This window comes from Coturnix japonica, chromosome 1, assembly GCF_054131305.1.
Source record: "Coturnix japonica strain WE chromosome 1, WE-NBRP24, whole genome shotgun sequence".
Classification (NCBI taxonomy): domain Eukaryota; kingdom Metazoa; phylum Chordata; class Aves; order Galliformes; family Phasianidae; genus Coturnix; species Coturnix japonica.
The window spans coordinates 156,514,214-156,539,756 of record NC_140663.1 but is presented as its reverse complement, the minus strand read 5'-3'; the positions used below and the strand labels follow the sequence as shown (position 1 = coordinate 156,539,756).

Genomic DNA, 25,543 nt, shown 5'->3' with positions numbered 1-25,543 from the left:
ACCTTAGTCTCTAGATGGGGCAATAATGCAATTTAGTATTGCCGTAATTTACATTCAAAACTCTGAGAACATCTCTTAACTAACACAGATATAGAGAGAAGTTATTCTACCTTCCTCAGAAGTGTACCTGTTTCTAGGATCATCTCTGCTGTATAGGATAGTTACTGTAGTCTCAAGTATAAGACTGTGAATTAAATGAACTCTTCTAGTTGTATTCCTCCAAAACAACCAACCAACCAAACAAACAAAAAAAACCAATACAAAACAAACAAACAAACAAACAACAAAAAAAAACTATGGAATTTAGGCCTTTAGACCTGTTCCCCAAATGTGCATGAACACTTACTGGATTTAATTCATACTCAACACTCATAAAATGTTGTTTTATGTATGTCCCTCCTTGTAAATTGCATATGGTACAGTATAACCACTAGTCATAAACCAGAATGAGTCATTCTGCTGTTATTATTCTCATTTTGTTACATTTTAGGAGCACTCTATATTGTTAATTAGATTTATGAAGGGTTAGGTAGTTTGCTGCTTTCTTTCTTGTAGCTGCTTACATAGGGTACAGTATTTCAATCTGTAATGATTTTCTATTATAGGAGTTTCACCAAGCTGCTAAATTGAAACATGTGGATTTCCAGAAGATAAAGATAACTGTATCATCCTTCACTAACTATAGACTTCTGCTTTTTTAAACATTCATGAAATAATTAAATGTAAAATCTTACTATTCTTTCTTCTTCTCATGCAAGCACTTATGAATTAACTCTTGATTTCATGCGATGGAGTCATATCTCACAGCTTCTGCTTATGTGAGTTCTATTTCTAATTTCCAGACTAAAGAACAACTGTAATACTAACCACTTCAATGGTTTAATCTTTCTGGAAACTCCAATTTTAGATCTTGAACACTCCTTAGAATTGTAGAATAGTAGAATCACCAAGGTTGGAAAAGAATTAAAAGATCATCCATTCCAACTTTTCACCTATGACCAATAGCTCCCACTAAACCATGTCCCTCAACACAACATCCAGTTGTTCCTTGAACACCCCCAGGATCGATGACTCCTTACTTGTTGCAAGTACTTTTCTTATACTCTAAAAATGCAATAGTGAATAGATTGCCCTAATGAGAATCTGTTATCAGCAAGCTAGGAAAGAAGAAAAGTGAGAGAAAATATACTGAAGCATCATCCTGTGGAACTGAAATTCATTTTATCTAGCTTCAGTCATTGGAAAGATAGATTTCCAGTCACAGACAGCTATCTAAACTGAAAAGTACAATGGGGGAAAGTATCTCTCTCAGGGACCAGTAATCTGGAACTAAATATGGTGTTTGAGATGGTAAATAAATACATCAGCCTTTGAACATACTAATTGCTTTCCACAGTAGAAGGATATTGAATTACAAAGGGCTAAAGGCCAGACTGAAAAGGCCACTGCAGTACTGAACACTGAGACATCTCCTGCTGTGCAGCACTCAGAAATAAATATATTAGTCAACTAAAGAGAGCAGAAAGCCTTGGCCAAAAAGAAAACAGCATATTTTCTTTAAAGCCAAAGAAAAACAGAGCTGAAGGGGGAAGAATGCTGTCAGACAAACAAATATTGTGTGGAGAAAAGTTATAAAGATAAAAGATTGTGAGTGCTCAAAGTGTACAAATATAAAGTCAAAACTATTCATGAGTACAGACATTTCAGAGCTATATTAGCAACAATAGAGAATCTGACTGATTTAGGCAGAGACTTATGAGATGGAGGGACCTGTGATAAAGTTGAAATATACTGTATGTATGTAAAGTCCTGTATTCATGGAGGTTGAAGGCTGCAACTGTTTTGTTTGTTTGTTTATTATAAAGAGAGAAGAACTATCTCTGTTGCACTCTTTTAAATTTGTAAATACAAACAAACAAACAAACTTCTAAAGCATTAAGTCAGTGGATCTTGTTTTGATGTAGTTCACTGTTTTTGATTCCTTTTTATATCTGAAGGGTTCAGACTCAACCCCAACAATTTACTTTGGACCACATTGTATTACTAAGCCATAAGCTGTCACAGAGGATCACTAATCTGCTCCTTCTGGAGTGTCTGTAGGGTTCAAAACAAAATTTTTGAAGCTAGTCAAAAGCTGTAACACAGAGATAAAAGATTTTTAGTCTGGACTTTGGCGTATTTGTGTGGGAGGAAAAACTCTTGAGTTCCTGCCCCAAGGACATCAATAGAAGTGTTATCAAATGGTTGCTTGATGTGAAAATACAGAACATTTTGCGTAGTGATCTGAAATGAGGAGTTCTACTTCTCAGGCACAGGTACAAGATTGCTATTATTACACTGAATTTTACAATTATGTTTAATACCATTGCCATTACTATTACTGATCTTCAGTGTGTGGTGTGTTTGCCCAACTAAAGCTGTTGGTTTCTCTTAATAGACTAAAGTTAAGATGGGTTACATCACTGTCCAATACACAGAGATTTTATTTAATACAATTACTTTGATCTGGATGCAAAAATACATTGCCTTATTACCATCTTTAAGCATTATGATTCACTTTTATCTTTCATGTTGCCTCTCTTGCTACTCTCCCTACATTTCCTTTACAGATTACTTGTGGAGATTTAAAGAGGAAATGGAATATTGTAGCCTGCAATTCGTATATACATACAAGAACTGCTTTTTACACTTCTCTATAATTATAGCTAAGAAAAAGTTATGTGTTGTCGAGAAAAAAGATACCATTTATTCACAGAAAAATTCAGATCAAGAATATTATTATGAGATTTTTCATGAAATCTTGACCTGTGTAATAGATTACATAAATAGATAGATCAATACTATGTGCCAGAGATTCATGTAAACAGGATGTGCGAGATATTCGGCACACAGTAGTCAAAACTGTAATGGCCTTTATCTGTGTAGTGAGATGATAGAATCATAGAATCATGGATAACAAGATTAAAACCAACTGTAGAGCCATGGCTCCTCTCTGGAAGTCTTCTACCAGGCTTGATGTCTGTACAACACAGAGGTATCACAGTGACCTGCACCTGGATCACAGGGTCTTGCAGTGTGAGTCTTCTAACGTGTACACATGGTTTTCACCTCTGCAGTGCCCCCCATGTCCATTCTGGTGGCACAGTGAAACATGCCTTGAGTTGTACCAGGGCTGGTTCAAGTTTGAGACGAGGAAAAATTTATTCCCAAAGAGGGTGTGATGCACTGGAACAAGCTGTTCAGCCACTGAAATGATTCAGTCTCTGTCCCTGGAGGTGTTCAAGAAACATGTAGGTGTAGTACATGGGTTAGAGGGCGTAGTGGGAATGGGTTGATGGTTGGACTAGGTGATCTTAGTGAGCTTTTCCAACCTTAATGATTCTAGGATTCTATGCAGATGGAATCAGCTTTTGCACTGTCTTTTTTAAGATATGGTATGCAGGTGACATTTTGTCCCCAAGAAAAAAGTATGAATCTCAGAAATGCTTTCTGAACAGCCTAATATTGGTACAAATTCACTTCAGATTTTGACAATTTTCACTTTTCACAATTTTCAGTTTTCAGATTTTGACATTTGTTCTGAATTTGTCAAGTGAGAGGATAGCATGGTTGGGATTCGGAGGTGTTAGAAACAATGATAAGTAATAAGAAAGTGTAATATGTTAAAGACTCTGTCTACTGAGAGCAAATAATTCTTAATGACAGAAAAGAGGACAAATTGTAGTCCCACTTTAGCAACTCATAAATTTAAATGCTGACATGACTGTAGTAAAATTGCAGATGTTAGTTCATATCATTGAACTCATACTATTTATCTCTACATTCCCACTGAGAGAAATCCTCTGTACTGAGATCCTGCTATACTTTATTTTTTAACTCCTGTAGTCACCATTATTTGTTGTTAACAAAGAACCTGGAATCACAGAGTCGCAGAATGACCCTGGAGGTTCTACCTGGAGGTTAGAAGGGACCTCAAGGATCATGAATCGCCAACCCCCCTGCCACAAACAGGACCACCAACCTCCACATTTAATACTAGACCAGGCTGCCCAGGTCCCCATCCAACCTGGCCTTGAACGACTCCAGGGATGGGGCATCCACAACCTCTCTAGGCAGCCTGTTCTAGAAGCTTAATACTCTCACAGTAAAGAGTGCTTTTTTTTTTTTCTTTTTTTTTTCTTTTTTTTTTTTTTTTTAATGTTTTATGATGGAAATCATTTACAATGAAACCTATGCTATGGTTTCCCTCAGCAGTGCCATTTTATTTGTCAGTGCTGGACAAAAGATCAGAGCTTGTCATAGATGCCCTTCTCAGTGTTGTGCTGGATAGCAAAAGATCAGGCAACCAGCTGAGTCAACCATCCCATCTCAAATAGCCAGTATGACAAGGTGCCACACCAGAAAGAGAAAAGGCAAAGTTTCTAAAATGGAAAACAACCCCGCATCTCTAGAGTGGCAATCTCATATCATCCCAAATGACAGTACTGGCCTTTATAAAATATGTTGTGAATGTTTTATGAAATCTGTGATGGAGAAAAACTGGGATATAGAGAATTTTATAACAAAGGATACATGTGATACATTGACTTTACGTCATTCTTAGCAGAAATGTTACAGTAGAAAAAAAGAACTCTCTAAAAGAGTTGACCTAGTAAAAATAATATGAAGTTATTTCATCATCATTATTATTATTTATTTTTTGTTACGCTTGTAATAATTCAGGTGCTTTCCAAACAGAAAAGCTTCTGGCCCTGCCCCAAGGAGCTCACAATCTAAAGGTGGACAAGGGGAGAGATGAGGAGAAGGGGTCCAAAGAGCAGTCAAGACTCCAAGATGGAAATCAGCCATAACTTAGTAATCAAATGTGGTGTAAACACAGTGTTGCAAAGCTATACAGACCTTTTCCCCACTATTCCATTTTGGCTCAGTGAATTCACTCCTAGGTGCCATGACACAGGTGCATGTACAGGAAGGAAGCTCGCAATATGGGAGCTCATAGAATGTAGCATGTGTGTAAAGGAGAGCGGAAAAACCCACACAAATACATATCAACGAGAGGATTTTCAAAACTCAGTTCAGTGCAAGGACAGTTTATGTCCATAATGGTATGGCTTCAGGTCATATCCTACAAGGTGTTAGTTAACATGTCATGGATTCCATTTGTTTTGTCCTCATTTTCTGCATGTTTTGTGTTTCTAGGGATTTAGGATGTAGATGCTCTCTATGCACCTTACAGTAGGGACAAGAATGTTAAGAATTAAATGACCACAGTGATGTGGTATATACATGTCTCCGTGGACGAAGGATGTTGTGGAAGCTCAAGGGTGTTCCTTCTTAGATCAGTTGGAAATTTAAGTTTTTAATAATGTAGGACACCAGTCACTAATTGAAAAACAACAGACTGTTTAATTTTAAAAAATATCATTTTTTGACTAAGACAAGAAGCCACTTATCAATTAAGAAAAATACTATTAGGTTTTCTTTATACATTTAAATGTCTAAGTAATTTTATAAAACTCCCAATCAGGTTCCACCAAACTCTGAAGCTGTCAAAGGAACTTTCTTCAGGTTTGCTTTTAAAAACTTCTAAGCAAACTGCCATATTTTCCAAAATACTCAGGGTATCACTTTCTGCTTGTTTATTCCTGATGTATCTCTCACTTAGCAAATACAAGTGTATTGTGAAGGCAAAAGCTAATAAGCAGCAGAACATTAAAGTGCATAGGTTGTCCACATTTGGAAAAATAAATGGTTGGAGAAGCAGTAGCTGTTGTGACTATGGATTCCTGGGGAGTAATCCATCATCAAATTTTAGCAAGCCACAGATATTTCTTTTGCTATAAGACACATTTTTACAGTCTTCAAATCCTGTGTATTTCTAACAGCAGCATCAGGAAGGTAATAACTCTCTTGCTGAGTGGGAGAAGCTGTAATTAAATAATCAAATAGACTGATTGTTCAAAATTTACAGGTATTCATATTCCTTCAATAAATAAAAGAATATACTTTATAGTTTGTTTCTTCATAGATTTTGAAGCAAATCAAGTTCTTAGCAATTTAAATAAATGATTATAATAGCTTGACATGACATATGTTGACAAGAACCACTTATGATTATTATGTTGCCCAGAATTTTTAAGAACCTACAAAGTTAAATAAAGGCTTACAAGTCTCTTAAGCTACTTTTTATTTGCATAGAAAAATATTTATCATAGGAGTCAACTATCATATGAGAGAAATTGCTTTTGTTGAAATTGAAAAAGATAGCTAAAAAGTTTCTGTGGGTTATTGCAACAGTACAAGAATACAAGATGCTTCCATTTATTAAAAAATGTAAAACAAATCGTGAAAGCTAAAGCAGGCTACAAAACAGAAGGTCCCTTTATTATCTTTCTCTTGATTACTGTGTTACAATGTCATGTGCCACAGTTGAGTACTATAAAGTGTAATTCTGCATTTGCTAATATGTTCTTAACACATCCCCCCCCAAAAGCACTATGCAAAATATATATATTTGTAAATGCTTCTTCCTGTAAGCATCACAACCTGGTTATCACATAGTCACCCTGCTCAATGGTTTCCTGTTTCCCGTCACAGTCAGTGCTAATGTCTGATTCCTTGTCCAGCTGATCCTGTGGTGTGGCTGGTTCTGAGTTCTGTAACTCCACTTTCTCTGTTTCTAAAGCACAAATACTTCCCTCATCCTGTGAATCCAAAGTGTTGTTGTCATTTTGCAACTCAGCTATCATGCACTTTTTATCAGGACTCCGTGTTTTTACTTCACAGTTCATAGACAGTTCTCCCTCTTCCAGTTCGTCATTGTTCTCACATTGTTCTTCTGCCTGTTGACGGGAAACTTCTTCAGAAACAGTGTATATTTTATTTGTACTCTGCTCCACAGAGTTTGTTTTTGATCGTCTGTGAAATAACCCAAAATTTTTTATGTCTGTTACAAAATTCACACGCTTCTGTTTCTCCTTAATGGACTCTGACACCAACATTGCTGAGCCGTTGCTTACGTTATGTGCTTCAGAGGCAATTGTGGCTGATCGTGGGTGAATCATTGTCGTAATATCAAAAAGGCTGAATGCCTTTTTCTTTCCTTTCTTGTTTCCTTCACTCTCATACTTTTCTTCAGTTTCTGACAGAGAGGCGGCATCTTTATTCATTTTCGGAGTCTGCAAATTAGAAAGCTTGCTTCCTTTTAGCAAACCCAGGACTTCAAAACGGAAGCTGGAAATATCTTGTTTCAACTCCTAAAAATGAATAAGCAAGATCAGAGGATTAGCTCAGAAAGCAATATCAGAGAATGAAACCTAATGTGACTTTTCCTCTTTCATTAAGAAAACAACAACAACAACAACAATAATAATAAAAACAATAACAAGGTTATGTTATGGATCAATTGTGAGCTTTGTTGTCAGGATAACACCTGAGATCTTCAAGTTACTTAGCAGACTCTGCTTAATAGATCTTCTAAGTAAGGCAAAATAAGTGATCAGAAATTTTATCAGGGGAATCTTCAGAGGAAATGTATCTTAGTTTAGAAATCATTGACAGTGGTGGAGGAAGGAGCAAGGACAACACCCAGAGCAGGATAGCCAGGACCATGTCCAGGCAGCACTGTCTCTTACACAGTAGAAAAATTCTTGATGTTTACACTGAACTTGTTTTGCAGTTTGTGCCCATTGCTTCTTGTCCTGGCAGTAGACACAAGTGACAGAGCCTGGCTGCATACTTTAGGCAATATCCCTTCACAAATTTGTGGACACTGAAATCCCCTCGAGCCTCCTCTTCTCCAGGCTGAACAGTTCAATCTCTCAGCCTCTCCTAACAGAAGAGATGATCCAGGCCCTGGTCATCTTGGTGATTCTCCACTGAACTCTCTCCAATATGTCCAGATCTCTCTTGTACACAGTCCTGGTGGTCCCAGAATTGAACACAGTGCACCAGGAATGGCCTCACAAACAATGAATAGAGGGTAAGGACCACCTCTCTTTTCTTGTTGATCATACTCTGCCTTGTGCAGCCAAAAAAATTACCATTAGTCCTCCCAGCAGCAAGGGCATGTTGATGGCTTGCATTCCACTTGGTGCACATAAGGACTCCCAGGCCCTTTTCTACAGAGCTGCTTTCCAGCTGTGTGCCCCTTGTGTGTTTCAGTCTGCTAATTAGCCCATACTACAACAGCTTTTCTATGGGGATCTTATGTGTGACATATATGTGCAAGCTTCTCTGTGAGTGGAATGCAGGAATTGCAGGCAGGACTTTGTGAATATCTCCTCGATGTTGGGTAGCTGGCAGCCAAGAAAAGAGCTAATCAATGCAGGCTGTTTCCTGCCAGCACAATTTCTGACCTCTGTTCCTTAAAAGCCTATCTTAGGAGAAGACATCTTGTTTTACAAGGTGTTTGCCTCTTCATTTTCTGTATGAGAACATAAGAGCAACTAGATCAGGCAATTTCTGTATATTCTGTGTGCCAAAGCTGAGGTAGATATAGTATTTTCATATAGTATATTTGAAGGTTTGAAGGTTGAGGCACTAATAGTAACAAAATTTTTAATGCTAGAAATGCTATGTTAAGGTTATTGAGCATACGGCCACTTAGTCTGTGCCAGATTAAACAGATTTTAATATTTCATTCCTTACATAAGTGTTCAATTTACTAAGCCATATAAAATGTGTTCCATATGCAAAAGTGCAAGTGCACTCTATTACACATAAACTCTATTTCCTAGGGTGAAAGTATTTGCATATTACATTAGCAAATGTTTTTTTTTACATACACTTAGTCCCACTTTGATTTTCTCTTAATTCTCCCTTCTCTTCCCCCCATAATTCAAACTAGATGATAAAAGTGACTATTTATCCAGCAAGCAAGGGCAGTTGTTGTAGTCTATAGCAATATCATCTGAGTGTGGTCGATCAGCACATGGACACTGCTCTACAGAGTAAGATATGTGCAATTGTACAGGTGGGGACTGTGAAAAATGTGCTTCATAGTCTTTTAAAATATCTATGAACATATAATTAAATACATACCTTAAAATTTTCTTCTGTCAGCCCTTCCTCAGTTTTGGCATCTCTAATCATTGCCGCAACGTATCTCTTAACCAGATTTCTCATAACTTCCTAAAAACGTAAAACATCGTGTTAGTTTTCTGAGTAATAGTTACTAAATCTTTGCTCAGTGGGTCTGCTCAACTTTTTGTGTTTTAGGAACATGACAAAAAATGTACAAACCACAGATATGGGTTTTTTTTGGTGTTTTTGTTGTTGTTGTTTATTTGATTAGTTTTTCAGTGGTAAGGTTTTCAGTGGTAAGCACTGATGTTAAATATCCTAAGAGTAGCTGCACTGGGTTTGGTCAGCTGCATGCCTTGTGCTGGTAACCTGCTCTCTGATAGTGAGCAATAGCTGATACCTCATGAGGACTGCGAGTACAGTCATGTGATGTTATTTCCAGCTGTAATCTTCCAAGCTTTCTGCAGTCTGAGATTCAGGGACCTTGTGAATCAGAAATGTTAGCTTTAGGTTTAATGGCCTGTGACAGGTTTTTCCTGTGTGTTTTGAACTCAAGTAAATTTTCAGCATCCACAAATTCTCTGCCGATGAATTTCAAGGCATTGCCAGAGTGAAACTCCTTGAGGGGTTTTGATTTATTTATTTTTTTAAAATCTGTTCTCTGATAGTTTCCATGATTTCTCTGTACTTCTTAGAACCATAAAATTGTTTAGTTTGGAAGAAATCTCTGGAGGAATCCTGATCCATATCCCTGACTCCAAGTAGAGCTATCTCTGCAGTTGTATCTGGTTGTTTAGGTCCAGTCAAGTGCTGAATATCTCCCAGAATTGAGAAGCCGCAGCCTCCCTGTACTGATTTATTTATTTTATTTTATTTTTGGTTCTTTACCACCCTCAATGTGACAAAAATTTTCCTTACAGAATTTCCCTATTGAAAACTTGTGTCCATTCTCTCTTGTTCTTTTTCTGCGCACATCCAAGAAATGTCTGGCTCACTTCTCTCTCTAACCACCCACTGTGTTATTGGAGATAGCAATTAGGTCTCCTCAACCTACTTCACGCTGAACAAACACAGATCTCAGCTTCTCCTTTTATGTCAGCCCTTTAACCATCTTGGTGGTCCTTTGCTGGATTCCTTCCAGTTTGAAATATCTCTCTTGTAGGAGGGAGCCCAAAACAGGACACACTGCTTCAGATACAATTGTACAAGTGTGGGCTGGAGAAGAATAATCACTTCCTTCAGTGAGCTGCCTACAGCCTTGTTAACACAGCATATTATGGGTCTGATGTTCAGTCAGTGGATAAATGGTGAATAGCTGCTCTGTGTTCACCTTTACGATTTCAAAGACTCCTGTTGTACCCTCCACAGCTGTCATTTCTTCTGGTTGGAAAGTCCTGATTTATAGTGTCATTTCCCATATGGAATTCATTTATTTCCAAGTTTTCACATGTACAACCTACACCTTGGTGGATATGCACCCCATTAACACAACAACAAAATTGAAAATAGATCTGAAATTATCCCTTATGCTACAATAATCTCTCCAAATCAAGAGACAGAAGCAAGAAGGATGGAGAAGAACAGCTGGCAGGAGTCAATAAATCCCTCTAGGCAGAGGGATGATTAAGAAGCTCTTGAAAGATGAGCAGAACTGGAGAGGGAGAGATGGAAAGCTGACTGATGGAGCATGTCGTGTACATTCCCAACTGATTCCAGCAGGGAGGTGGGAGTGTCCATGTTTGTTTTTTTTTTTTTTCTAGGCAAACCATGTTAAAGTGGATTAAGTAGTATTTCTTTAGGGAAATATCCTTTTTCAACCCAACAGTAGACTACTTTTCAAATGCTGTTATGTCAACATCAAATATTCTACACACTTTTGCTGAGAATGAAATAAATATGGCTTTTCTTTCTTCTCTTTTTCTTTTTCTTTTTCTTTTTCTTTTTCTTTTTCTTTTTCTTTTTCTTTTTCTTTTTCTTTTTCTTTTTCTTTTTCTTTTTCTTTTTCTTTTTCTTTTTCTTTTTCTTTTCCTTTTTCTTTTTCTTTTTCTTTTTCTTTTCCTTTTTCTTTTTCTCTTTCTTTTTCTTTTTCTTTTTCTCTTTCTTTTTCTTTTTCTCTTTCTTTTTTTCTGCTTTCTTCAGAAATCCTTCTCTTCCACTCCATCTCTCCCAAAATAATCTTTTGAAGACATAAAAAAATAATTGCCCCCCCCCAAAAAAATGTGCAGCTTTACCTGGTATTGATGATGTCTTCTCAGATTGTCAGCTGCACGTCTCTGAAAAAAAATAAAAGAATGGAATGAAACAAAAATCATGAATGTCTACTTGATAGTAAAATACAGCACAGCAAAACAGCAACTCTGTGCAGTCTGTGGTAAATAACTAGCTGAGAGATACTGTTCAGCATCCACTGAAAAAATGGCAATGTTGGACTGAAGAGTGTCATTAGCTTCACAGGAGGGAGTATGTTGTCACTAAGAAAGCAAAGTGGATTTACTATATTTCCATCAGTGTGCTGTTATTCTGGCATTGATGTGAATGTGGTGAGCCAGACAGTCATCTTCTTGCAGACGACTTTGAAAGTCATAAATCTGATGCAGAAGAACAATGAGATTGTGTAACGAACTTGCAAAGACAGAAGGAACTGAGAACAGCTTGGCATACAATCAGTGTTAGATATGGCTATTTCCTTAAGTCTCATTTAAGACAGAGCTATCCAAATCCTACAATATAAAAGCATTTTAAGAGAAAATTCTCTGCTTATTTCTTTGCTAAATGGACTCTTGATAGATGGGGAAGTACAGATAACAGCAGCTCAGCTATGAGATGAAGAGTTTGGTGATGGTAAGGAGGGAGAGTAAGAAATATAGTAACTATGATGAGGAAGAGTAAAAAGAAGACTGGAAGGATGAAAGTAAAGCATAGGCTTCAAGTAAATGTTGCATTAGCACATACCGCTGTATCTATGGGATGTCCAGAAAAAGGTGGTGAAAAATAAAAACAAAAATAAAGATAAAAATAAAGCCTTGAATTAATTAGTCCTTGAATTACTACTGTCCTCAACATACTGAGTCACATCTCTATTCTCTACTTTAATTAACCCAGAATGGTGAAAGAGATTTTTATATTTTTCACTTGGATTCTTCTATCTGCTGCTGGTTAGAAAAGTAGGAGTCTGACCACTGGTTGTATTTCTACAAAACAGAACACTTAGAATGTCTTAAAACAGGATAGAATGATATTCAAGAGATTCATTAAAATTAATCTCCACTGCATGACAAGCCAAGTATGATAAGGTATTCTGTCACCCTATTTTGCTTGCAACTGATTAGCAATTTATTTATGATTACCAATTTCCCATTTTGGGAACAGATTTCTGCCCTATGGTTGATTTCATTTTGTAATTAACTCAAGAGTTGCAGTACCTGCATGTTCAGCAAAAGAAAATAAAAAAGTGAAAATCGTGATTTACTAATTGTTCTGTACATATACCATGAGGTAGGGCTTTATTCATAGATATCTAGCCTTCAAGACTTTTCCAAATGATCATAGAATCATAGAATGGCCTGGGTTGAAAAGAACCACAATGATCACCTAGTTTCAACCCCCCCTGCTATGTGCAGGGTCACCAACCACCAGACCATGCTGCACAGAGCCACATTCAGCCTGGTCTTGAATGCCTCCAGGGATGAGGTATCCACAACCTCCTTGGGCAACCTGAAATGATGCTTCTGCATCTTATCATATTCATAGGCAAGATGGAAATTCTTCATGTATTTACATAAGGAGAGATGGGAATGCATGTCCACCACCATGGCTGAAGGGTAAACGTAGTCACGGGAAGGAAAATATCCTCCCATCATCTACACCACAAGCCAGGTTTATTTTTCTGTTTTTTTCTCTGCTGGCCACACGATGGAGATATTTCATTCCTGCTGAAAGAATTTCAGGGTAGTCTGAGGCATTATGAGAACTCTCAACAACAGCTCTGACTCACAGGCAAAGGGAGAAACACTTTAAGGTGTATGTGAAACACACTTCAGATAAAGCTAATAACTCCTATAGATAAAACAAATGCTATCTCTTTTCTTGTAAACTGCTTTCTGCAGTTGCTGTCTGCTCTGATTTGTTTTACAGTGAAATGTGAAATAAAGGCATAGGTTTAACTCTGTGCCTGAGGCAAGAAATACCCAAATCTGATTTATCCTTTTTAAAAACCAATTCTGAAACTCCCAGAAACAAGGGCTATTGCTTTTCCAGTCAATGCCGTGATAAAAAGTTCAATTTGGGATCTCTATACAAACAAATGTATTTAAGTAATAATATGCCCAGAACAGTTGTACTCTCCTTAACAAAAGTTTTCAATCAATAGCTATGAGAAGCTGAAAGAGAACGCATTTAATGGTGTGTTTGTATATACATGCCGCAAAGTTAAATATGCAGACACATAACCTGTCCAAGTAATTAACTCATCAGTTCTCTATCTCCAGTTTACATGTTCAGATTGTGTCCCTGGTTCATAATCTCCTTTTGCATCCTTCTCAAAGTGCAATGAATCTTTACTTAAAAGCATCTGAAAGTCAAGATACTCACTATACATAAAATTACATTAGCAATTATTTCTTCCTTCTTTACGGCTCAGCCAGCTTTTCTCTACCTGGCCTAACTTGTGGTTGTTAACAATTTGTTTCAAGTAATTGCTGCGCTGTGCACACAACGTACTGAAAACAATGACTTACAAAGTAATAAAAGTCAAATCTGATTGAAAATAGCAACAGTGGAAGAAACAGTCTTGTGATGTCAATGTCATATGAAACTGTGTTATTACAAAATTTCATCACTTTCCAATGGGTGGCACCAATATGCTGTAGGAAGTCCTAGCAGCAGTTTTACTGGTAGTAAAAACTATTTTGATCTTCCTGTTTCTGCCATTCTGAGTAATTTGTACTTTTGGAGAAAAAATATCTCTAGCAATCAAAAAACGCCACAGTGTTAAATCACATCTTTGGAAGTTATTTATCAAAAATATATTTTTTAAAAGCATGAATTCAAATTCCTTAGACCTCATTCCTCTGTGACAATCGGATTATCAGATAATTGTCTGATGGGATATATTCCCATATTTGGAATAGAAGCATTTTACGACAGGGACAAGAACTTAGCTGTGTTGACAGAAAGGTTTACATGTGAGATGATCCTTGATTATACAACAAACATACTCCAGATTACTGATTTCCATTCCACATGGAAGATGCTATTTCTTCTCTTAGTTTTCAGCAACAAACATGTCAGGGAATGTACAAAACACTGCATTGACTCTGAACTTGCATCATTTCCACTTGGAGAAAGAAGGTTAAGAGAAAGAGAAAGAAGATTTTCTCTGACAGACAAACACCGATCATTATCATGTAGATTGCTTGAAAAAGTAGCTAGGGAAAAAACAAACAAAACACAAAAAAGCTACTTATCTAAACATGAGATGCAGAAAAAAATACTGAAGTTGTGCTTGGTAAATCCTTTCCACTGTATACCCTGGAATACTTAAAATTATAGATAAAACACTTTCTGGTGACTGATAAAAAAAAGAAAAAAATTGGAATGGAATTTGAGGAAAATAACACAATTTACTCCACTAAGCTTGGGGATTTTTTATGTATATCTATTCTAAAATAGCAATAGATTTTAGATGATCAACAGGAGTCAACTTGAGACATGCAAAGCCCTTGGGAAGTAAGGAGCACTTCAGCCTGATCAATAGAATTACATTACTAAACTGGGTGCTGACAAAGTTAGCAGAAAAACAGAAATAGCTTAAAGGGAGGCACACATTGTTATTTTAGTGTCTAAAGTGTAGGAGATACTTCATGATAATAGCTAAAGAGAATGCTGCATACCTGGGATATGTCAAAATGACAGAAAATAACAATGTGCTGTAATCTGAAAAGGTAGGTCTCTGTCTGATTGATAGCAGTGATGGAGTGCTAGTAAATGACATGTGAACATATTGGCCTTCATGTACCAAAGAAGCCAGCTGTAGCTGTGGTTAAGAATGTGTCACCAGCATGGCTTGACAGCCTTTGAGAAAGGTGCTGTCCCATGGAAAAGCTTCTTTGACCCCTCCACCCACCTCTTCAGCAGCTTAATACAAAAAGGATACCAGAAACACAGTAAAAAAGAATCAAGTTAATCATCTCTCTCCAGAGGCTCCTTGCTTCCTTGCAGATTCTCTTCTTTCATGTAATATCTTTGCTGAAACAAGCACTGTAAATGGTCCTCCCAAGCAATCATGCCATAGTTATCTAGTTATCATAATTATCAGAGTTATTTTGGGTTGCATATTAGGAAAATTTTATTCTCTGAAAGAGTGGTCAGGCACTGGAATTGGCTGCCCAGGGAGATGGCTGAGTCACAGTCCCTGGAGGTGTTCAAGAAACATTTACATATTGTATCAAGGGACATGGTTTAGTGGGGAAAAACTGGTTGTAGGTGGACAGTTAGATAGGATGATCTTGGAGATCTTTTACAATCTTGGTGATTCTTTGATTCAACGGTTCGACATCCACTGACATTTTTCTTTGAATGAGCTACATAAATCCTTTATTTGTGTACCTGCTATAAATTTTCCTGTCCCTGAATCCTTTCTTTATGAGTTCTAGTTGTGTATCTTCTCTTCAATTATTTTTATTTAAATATAAGTCAGATATATATAATCCAACATAAATCTCTATATATGCATTCTTTCATATACATCCGTAGCTATATACACACACAGAGTGGATTTTTGGTTACACATTTATACATCCTCAGTTCATTCCTGGTCCATACTCCTGGCTTTTTGGTGCTGCTTTTTTAATGCCTTATCTTATATCCAGTCCTTGAAAACCGCTGCCTTCAACAAGACAACTATATTCTGTCCATAATTTGTTTTGCACTCTCTAGCACTAACTCAGCCTTTGGATCCCCATTATAGTCATTCCTACTGGCAAACACTGCAGTACGTCACTGCTTTCTAATAGCAAACATTTAGTGGTTTCAGAAAAAAAATGTTTTGAAATCAGAGTTCTGCCTCACATAAAACTTGGGATTCATAAATCCATCTAGCTGACACAAGAAAATGAGCATGACAGGAGTCTATAGGGCTTTTTTCCACTATCAGTCATAGGAAAGGTATCAGAGTTCATAATACAGGGCTCCCTGAAAACAAGTGGATTCCAGCAAAGCTTATCTTGTAGATCTGAGGCAGAGATTCCAGTGAGCTGAAGTCAGAGAGCTGTCAGTTAAGCTTGGACAAAAGGCCAAGATAACTTTTCACTTCCATTTGTTTGTAGGGGCACAGTGTTTCTAAATTTAATCTGCGATGGTGTTCAATGGGACAACTGGAAAAATTCTGTAACTCAAGACTGAGCTGTGAGTGATTTGAATAAGCTTTTCACTATCTGAAAACAGCACATTCCCCCAGCACAAACTCTGAGCTCATGATGGCATGCACATTTTTTTCTCCAATGATTTAAGCTCCTTATTGGGAAAATTCACTTCACTTAATTATGTCTGCTTTACATCTATCTGAACTGTGTGTAGACCTGAATGAAGAGTGGCACTCACACTCTGGTATCTACAGACAGATTTTCCCCATGCAGAAATCACAGAGCACAGTGCATACTCAATTCTCAGTTCATTTTGGAGATTGAATGCATAAGTGGGCCTAAAAAATACAAAATGATCCTAAATTAGTGTTGGGACTCCTTTTACACTTGAGGAGCTAACTGAAGAATATTGCAGTTTTATGAGATGCTCTGAATCTGTCTGGTCAACGAAGACCACTGACTTCTTCCAGGCAGCAGGAATTCTCGTTAAGTGGTAGCTCAGCTGGTGAAAACTGCTTTAGAATGGTGACTATTCTGTAGTGAGGACTAGCGATAGATATAGCCCTGTTCTCTCATAGTGCTTCATGATTTCCACTTTTCCTCCTCAAAAAATGTTATTTTGTGGATTTTTTTTCCAGTTTATTAAAAAACAAAACAAAACAAAACAAAAAAAACCCACACACACACAAGAAATCCTTATATTTCTCCCTCCTCCATGTCCTCTGCTTCCAATTAGTTCAGTTATTAGCAGTTCAAATCCGAATCATAGGGAAATCAGGTTAACCTCCTTCACTTCTCTTTTCCCAAGGGAGAACCTTTTCCTACAGGGTATTCACTACTTTGGGATGGGAATTTTCTCCTGTCAGTGCTGTTCTGCTTGGTAAAAATAGTTAAACACCCACTGGGGAATGGAAGTGAATTTGAGTCTCCCATAGCCCAAGGTATTTGCTATTCTTAGCATGTGCTCCAATCAGAAATTCTGTCCTGAAGCTGAAAAGTCATTCCCAACAAAAGGTTCTTTGAAGCTGGTATACATTCATCAAATAAATAATTAAATATATAAATAAATCCATGGTTTGAAATGTGGAAAAGTTTCCAACCAGCTTTATATATACACCCCTTATCCATTGACCCTTTGCTGCAGCAGTTTTCTAAAACCAAAGATGCTTTATCTAGCAGTTTTTATTTAGGCACCCCAGCAGGAGGCAGTTGCTGGAATCTGTTGTCTGTCTGAATCCCCAGTCCCGCCATGTAGGGCTGAGAGCAACCTACCTCTTTCTTCCTCCTTCCAGACAGCCAGTAATGAGTTTACTTACAGAGCTGCAAGTTGAGAGGCAAACAAAGGAAAAAGAATCCTGGATGAAAGATCTGACATAGAATATTATCCTGAAGTGTTTTTTGGGATGGATAAATTCCGTATCTGTCCCAGTCAGTCAGGGATACTGTGATAACCAACTACAGATCCTCAGCCACTGTGCACTAGCATTTCTCCACTGATTTAATATCACTTTATCAGTTTACACTAGCTAATCTTCCCTACCGAATGCTTGATAACAAATGCCCACTCTCTCTCCACATAAGTACAACAGTGTCTCTATTTCTAACAAAAAATCACACTTTTTCCTCCACTTGCTCTTTAAACTTTTCTTTTCTTTGCTAGCTTACACAAAGATGATTTATTCTCATTTTTTTCATTCATTCTCAATTTGTCCTTTATTTTTATTTCTATCTGAATAGCAACTTATTTGTCTACTCTGCTTTTCTCAAGGATTTTTTTAGTGCTTCTTTATTACAGTTTGCTATTAGTTTGTTTCAATATCATACTCATGCTTACAAGTTTCTTTTTCTGGCTCTTTCTTTCATATCTACAAGCATGAAGACAAAGTGAAGCACACTTCCCTTTCAGAATGGCCAACAAGATCATGATATTGCATTAAGCCCGATTAGAAGCTTTTCACAAAGAGGACAAAGAGAATCTATTCATCAGTTTAGGAAGTGTGATTTAGTCTTATGTGTTGCACTGCCTCCTTATCATGCATCTGTGTATCTCTATGAACTTGTTCCACAAGGCATACCTAGTGATAATACTGAATGCCAGGATATGACAGGAGAATAGATAGGTGAAAAAATGGGATTATTTTTCACTTTGTCAAGAAACTAGTAACAAAGCCACAGAAAGAAAAAAGAAGAAGTCTGTAAAGTAATGGTCCAGCAAATAATTGAACCACACTCTTGGCTTCTTTGGTGCATTGCAACCAGAGTCAGTAGAATGAGGACTACAGTCCTGCCTTTTTCCCCTTACATGACACTCATTTACTCTCACTTGATGCTTTGCTACTTGAGCTCCTTGCAGTGAAAACATCTATATTCACCAAATACTCATAGTGAAAAAGCCATCATCCACATTTGACTTACGATAGATTTGTTTGTTTGTTTATTTATGCCAGCATTGCCTAACCAAGGACTAGTTAATCATGCCCCAATCATGCATTGACTTGATTTTTTTTGTTCAACATGCAGAAAACATTCCTAGGGAGATTTATTTGCTGATGGATCAGGTTGTTGCCTAAAAATTTGCTGTTGACTGAAAGGTTGCAACTGGATAAAGTTAGGAGAAACACATTCAAGTTTGCTTTATCCATTGCAGCTACCAGAGAAATTGTGTGGTTGAGATATTACACAGATACCTACTGAATCCAAATGCAGAACTGTTGTGGTTTAACCCAGCAGGCAGCTCAGCATTACACAGACACCCATTCACTCACTCCCTGCTCCCACTGAGATGGGAGAATCATAAAATAAATAAATAAATAAATGAAAAGTAGAACTCATGGACTGAAATACAAACCATTTACCAGGAAAGAAAAGAAGGGAAAAAACAAAAGTGATGATAATTATCTCTATATAGAGAGAGATGCATTTGCAAAACAAGTGGCGCACGATGGAATGTCTTGCTACCAGCCCCAAGCAACAGTCTCCCTCCAGCCAACTCCTCCAGTTTTATTGTTTGCAGTGACATCTTATGGCATGGACTATCCCTTTGGTCCATTTAGATTCTGGTTCTTTAGTCCTGGCTCTGTTGCCCACTAGCCTCGTGTCCCTCTCCAAGCCTGGGCAGCAATGCAGCCCAGCACTGTCACAGAACCAGAAGCCTAAATGTCTTTGGCTCTGTAAGCACTGCTCCTCAACAACTAAAGCAGAGGTGTGTTACAGACATTATTTTTCACCTAAAGCCAAAATACAACAAACCACAATGAAGGAAATTAACTCTGTCCTAGCTGAAACCTTTGTGTGTCTTTCTCCCTTTTTTTTTTTTTCCCCCCCTGTAGACATTTCTGCTTCTAATGAGTGCTATTAGAACAGGATAATAATGTGATTGTGAAATAACTGGTAAATTCAAATAAGCAATTCCCAGTAAGTGGCTACATTTCAAAACGTTTTCTTTAATGGAAACAGCTGTTGGTAAGAGTGCTTTTATGGTAAACTCATTTCATTACACCCAGAGAGAGAAAAAAAAATACAAAATAGTTTGTATGCAGTTCTGTTTTCCAGGACATGTCAATGGTATTTGAATCAGGACAATTGGGGCATCACCTAGAACTCTGGGAGTGATAGACAAACATTACTTGATGTTTTTGTTGCTTTTAATCTTTCCTTGCACTATCTTTAGATGAAGCACCATCGTGGTTCATACTGCTGTGCAGAAATCCAATGATGCTTTCTCTTTACACTGACTTGATTTTTTTAGAAAATAGCACCATAATTCTCCATGAGAATTATTATGTAATTACTATCCACAGTAATTGACAAACCTATTCACTGATAAGGATGAGAAATACTTTATAGAAAAGAGGAGGACTAACGGCAGAGTAGAACATAAGACTTACCCCTATTGTTCCAAAACTTTCAGGTTTTCTTCTAATTTTTTTCTTGCACAGGTGTCTCCATAACCACCTAATTAGATACCAGAGGGACTTAGGGCTTGGTATGACATTGAAAGGAGTGGGCAAAGTCCCTCCTTCTTCAAAGTAACTCATCCAGAGTTTTGTCCGAGCAAACTTCCATTCAATGTCTGCATGATCCTGTGCAGAAGAAAAACAACAGAAGTGCACATGTTGCTGTAACAAAGAAGGCGAAACAAACCTCTAGAAAAACTGAACCTAAAGTTAGAGCAATTCTAGAACACTAGTGAGTCTTCTTGTCCCTTCTTTTGAAAGAAGGTTTTTAAAACAATGAAAAGCTAAGCTGATTTACTCCAGTAGAGATATTTGATACATTCAGTATATATCTGGATTATCTGGATTCAAGTTTTCTTGCTTAGCTACAGGCTTTTAAATAATTAACAATCACTCCAACAAGAAAGGATAATTACGAGCAGAAAAATTGCAACGTTTCTGATAGAGATATTTTGTTATAATAGCAGCTCATCGTTATTCCACATAGATCACTCTAATTACTCTGCCTTGTAGCAGCTTCAACAAGTCTGTAAGCCTCATGCACTCTCTCAGCTGCCAGCCCCAGAAATTCACAAAAAGGTTACCAACAAATCATGAGGCTGCTTCAATCTGTTGAGCTGAATATCCTCCTCTTTCTTGTACTTCAAAATTACAAAATTTGGAATTGGTTGTTTGTGTTTTGATTTTTAGTTTGAAATTTTATTTCTTTTGTATTTTATACAAGCTTGCGTAATTTTTAAAAGATAATCAAAACCCAGGGCTTGAAAACAATTGCAAAATCTCATCAGCAGAACAAGAAATGTAAAGTAATAATGTTTGATTTGGGCAACAGACATAGAGGCCAAGGACTGCAACCACTGAAGTAACCCAAACTTTAATATTTAGGCACATAAACTACAATCAAAGCAGTTATAAAGACATTCTTGGAGAAAAGTATTCTGCATGCAGTATGTTTTGTTTTTTTGTGTGAATGTATGCCATGGTGCCGTGTATAACTATATACTAACCCTATATCTGCTGTTAAATAAACACATGCAATCTTAATTCCTTTTGTGTGAAATATCGTAATTATTAAAAAAAAAAAAAAAACATAAAAAACAACAAAAACATTTAAAAATCTTAAGAATGTGAGGCATTCCTCTATTTGTTTGCTTTCTACATGACTATATTTGAATTATCATACAATGAATCAGACTTTAATTGCATTAGCCTCATTCAGCTGAGAATTAAAAATAAGCCAACAGTTCTGATAAGGATAAAGCCAGTTTTCATGAAAAGAGAAAAAAATACACCGCTTAATTAGGAGTTCTGACCTTTTGTTTCACTTGTTAATGAGTTCAAAACTGTATGTGAAATTAAGCAATTAATTTCTATTCACTGTATATTTGTGTTGTTCAAGAATCCAAAAATAATAACGTTATAAAGGTTAAACATGTTAAAAATAAAGTAGGGACTAAAAAATCTGTGGCAGACTTTCTCTTTCTTGAGACAAGTCCTGCACAGTGCAGTTTGTTGAAGACTGTGCCACCTTCTGGAAGCTCCAAGGCACCCTTCTCTACCCACTAGATGGCTTCTGCAGTAAAGTCACCTCTTTCCCATTCTGAGTTCTGGGAAAATTCATCCCTGCTCCATTCCAGCTGTGATCTAATTTCTGTGTCCTTCCTCAGTGGTGCAAAATAAATAGAACAAAACAGATATATACTAATATAATAATATAATATAAATACTTAAAATAAAACTAATAGAAATACTTAAAATAAAAATTAAAAAAAAAAAAAAAAGGTTCAGTAACAGAAAGAAAGTATATATTATGAATAAACAACTTACAGCAATAAGCTGGTAAGAATTATTCATCATGGCTATTAGCATGTTGAGTAGAACAACCAGAGAGATTACATTATAGGTACCGAACATGGTGGCCCCTACAAATTCAGTAAATTCATGCTTTGGTTGCACATTGGTCACATATAGATTGATGAGTCCAAATATAGACCAGAATAATGACTGCAGCGTTTCAAACAATCTGAAAGACAAAGCCCCAAAGGAAAAGCTGTTTAATACCAATGCATATACTTCTCAGATCATTCAGTTTTTCCCAAGATATACAAAGACCTTCACTTAACTAAGGTGCATGGTACTCATTACAATGAAGTCAGTACAAATAGAATATTGTTCTGGAGAAACATTATGTAAATTTTTCAGATCTGAACCTATAGATATTCAACATACTAATAAAACAAGTAAGACTGAGTCTGTTTAAACATTCAATGGGATATATTTTGGAGATATTATTTTGTACATCTGTCTTTGAAGAATTTTGTCTTTCTGCCTGGATCTTAGAGGATAGAGCAAGGATCCAAAAGTAAATCACTGACTGCACTATGTTAAAGTAATTAGGGTATGCTTGTACTTATTTGATGATATAAATTTATGCCATTTTTACTTGTTGAGAGCCACTGAGACAAAAAGTGACATATAAGGCCATTTGTATCTTTAGCATTCCTTTTTTTTTTTTTTGTTTTGTTTTTGTTTTTTTTAAAGAATACAGACATTAAAAAGTCAAACACACCACTCTCAAATTACATGTGCATTTGCAACTAAATGACATGATACTTGGAGAAGTTTGGGGCAGCAGATAGGAAGCTAAATGACAATATGGAATAATATTGTTTCCTCCCATGATCAGCTCTGAAAACCTACCCTTTGTTTTTCTATTCAGGCCACATATCCATGCCCACTGAAAAGTTGGAGTTTAGACTTGCATAAGATGTTATTAATATGCAAGATTAGAAACATGCTGAGCAAAGTTTCTTGATTAAGAGAAAATAAGAGGTGTTATTTAAATTATACATATGTTTGAGAAGGATGCCACTGATATTAAACATTTTTTAAAAGCAGCCTAAATATGACTCATAGAAGATAACAGGGAATTCTTTATTGTAGGGATTCTATCTCGATGGGAAACGAGATGCAGAGAATTCATTTGCTAGTGTTTTGGTGCTATGAATGAATTAAAGAACAGTGTGAAGTAAAATTGATTTTTAAGTGAAAGAAAACATAAAAAAATATTGAAAGACAAATCAGAATATAAATTTGAACATGTGAAATAGACTCTGTGTCTGTGGAAGTCTGGACTGACTTTTCCTTTCAGAGTTTATCACAATTACAAGGAATCTTTATGTTTTAGAACTCCAGACTTATTTAATGTAAGTAGATATAGAAAAATTACAGAGCAACAGCTGCCTAGATAGGAAAACTCTGATCCAGTGACCGTTTATCTCTTAATTCTAAATATGTGCTTTCTAAGCTCACATTATCTTTCACTTCAATTTTATTTTGTTTATCTTTTCATATATCTTGAGTTATACACACTTTGCTGCAGCATAGGATGAACATTATTACACACTGATGTAATGTTAACTGCATTTATTTTTTATTAGGATAATTTTAGGAGTGTCTGTCAGGATTTCACTGACCAAAAAGATACCAAAAGAGAACAAAGACAGCCTCTTTCCTGTGTACAACATCTAAGTGAGTAAAATATTGGGGTAAGGGTAGAAACAGATTGGTCACTTACGTTGAAAATGCATTATTCTGCTCAGCACATCGTATCCCTTTGCACTTGGTTTCTTGTGTCTCATAGTAGAAGTACAGCTGGTTCAATCCATTTGCAAATGCTAGCAGCACAAGGCAGTATATGAAGAGAAATTTCAAAATGTCCAGCAGCATTCTTCCTAGAGATATCTGCAGAGGTCCCAGGTGAGAATTTGCAGTGAATAATGAGATCAAGCGCAAGGAGCTAAAGATGTTTGCAATTGCAAACAGTGCCTCAGCCACGAGCGTTGGATGCCACATGTCCCAGCTCTGTCGTGGAACCAACCCGCTATACTGAAAACAAACAGAAAGGAAAAAAATAATTACTCCTCTGTTTATGTGAACAAACAAATGTCTGTTTCATTAATTTTCTGAGAGTACAATAAAAATAAATGTATTTTGGAAGGCGATTTGTCTTTGTGAGTGTTTTTTATCTTAGCAAAACCAAAAGTGTATGGTCTCAGTACTCATTTTTCATTTTCATCCCTGGGACACTCTAAACTTTCTTGTTTTTTACTGCACTTTGTATTTGATTATGACTTTTATAGAAGCAAAATAATTTCTAACTATTCTGATGAAGTAATAATAACCAATTCTGAATATCTGGATTTCACGAATAATGGAAATTATAGTTGGAAAATCAGGTAGACTCACCTTTTGAATAACTGTAGATAGGTCAATTATCCATGAAATTCACAAAAACTTAGAAAAAGGTGGAATAAAATATTTAATCAAGAAATAAATATGTTGCTTAATCACTAACAATTACAAATGATGGAAAAGTGGTTTGTTAATGAACCATGGCAAACAGCTTGTGTATGTAATTATCAAAGAGTGTGATCCTTGGAAATGCAATTCTTTTCAATTCCAGCTCTACCAAAACATTTGCCAAAGATGATAGATGCTACTTTCTACTAATGCTTAACTACTGTAGCAAACTTATTATTTACTGGGTCTCATTAATCTGCTTTACAAGATGTATCAGAGGACAGAACCTAAGCTACAAAACCCTCTAAAACTATGGGATAATATAATGCGAAGCAGATATAAAAACAGACTGTGTTGTGGTCTGTATATATCTACTCTGGGCCACCCAGACACATCCTTCAGAGATGTTCAGCGTGACTTCAGTGTTAAGGAAAGGGACACTTCCTGTCAACTTTGGCCAGATGTAACAGTATAGACACAAATCACATTTCCATTCCACATCCAGCATCTGAAGAACAAGAATGCTCTTGATCTAAGCATTTTCCGTGGCAGTACTTGTTGGGGCAGGATCCTGTTACCATGCTGGAATTGCTTTTTTTTCAGCTGGTAGGGCAGCTGAGGCTGTACCAGTGCCCAACAACAATCCCTAGCAGTTTGATTTACTGGCAGCATCTGGCAATCTTATAGGCTGGGAAATGAGAACTACAAAACTAGAGAATAACTGCTGGAAGAGTTAAGAATCACTCTGCCTTTTCTTTCATCCACCAGTTGCTCTGGTATTCTACAGAGCGGGGAATTAAATCCATTCCTACTGGAGTCATAGTTGCATGTGAACTCTTGCTCTTCAAAATGTATGCTCTATTCTTTACATGTATTTTGCTGCAGTTCAGAGTATTCAGC

General features: G+C 36.7%; 1 protein-coding gene across 2 annotated transcripts in view; it reads right to left on the bottom strand.

Moving 5' to 3' along the window:
• Positions 1–4,671: 4,671 nt before the first annotated feature.
• Positions 4,672–25,543, bottom strand: part of TRPC4 (transient receptor potential cation channel subfamily C member 4) — a 133,647-nt gene continuing 112,775 nt past the window's right edge. For both annotated transcript variants that reach the window (XM_015851914.3, XM_032442118.2), the window contains 6 exons: positions 23,919–24,229; positions 22,169–22,364; positions 20,273–20,467; positions 11,256–11,297; positions 9,043–9,132; positions 4,672–7,256 (listed from right to left, as the gene is read on the bottom strand). In XM_015851914.3, coding sequence (XP_015707400.2) covers positions 6,540–7,256; positions 9,043–9,132; positions 11,256–11,297; positions 20,273–20,467; positions 22,169–22,364; positions 23,919–24,229 — 1,551 coding nt within the window. In that variant the 3' untranslated portion in view covers positions 4,672–6,539. The remainder of the gene's footprint in view (positions 7,257–9,042; positions 9,133–11,255; positions 11,298–20,272; positions 20,468–22,168; positions 22,365–23,918; positions 24,230–25,543) is intronic.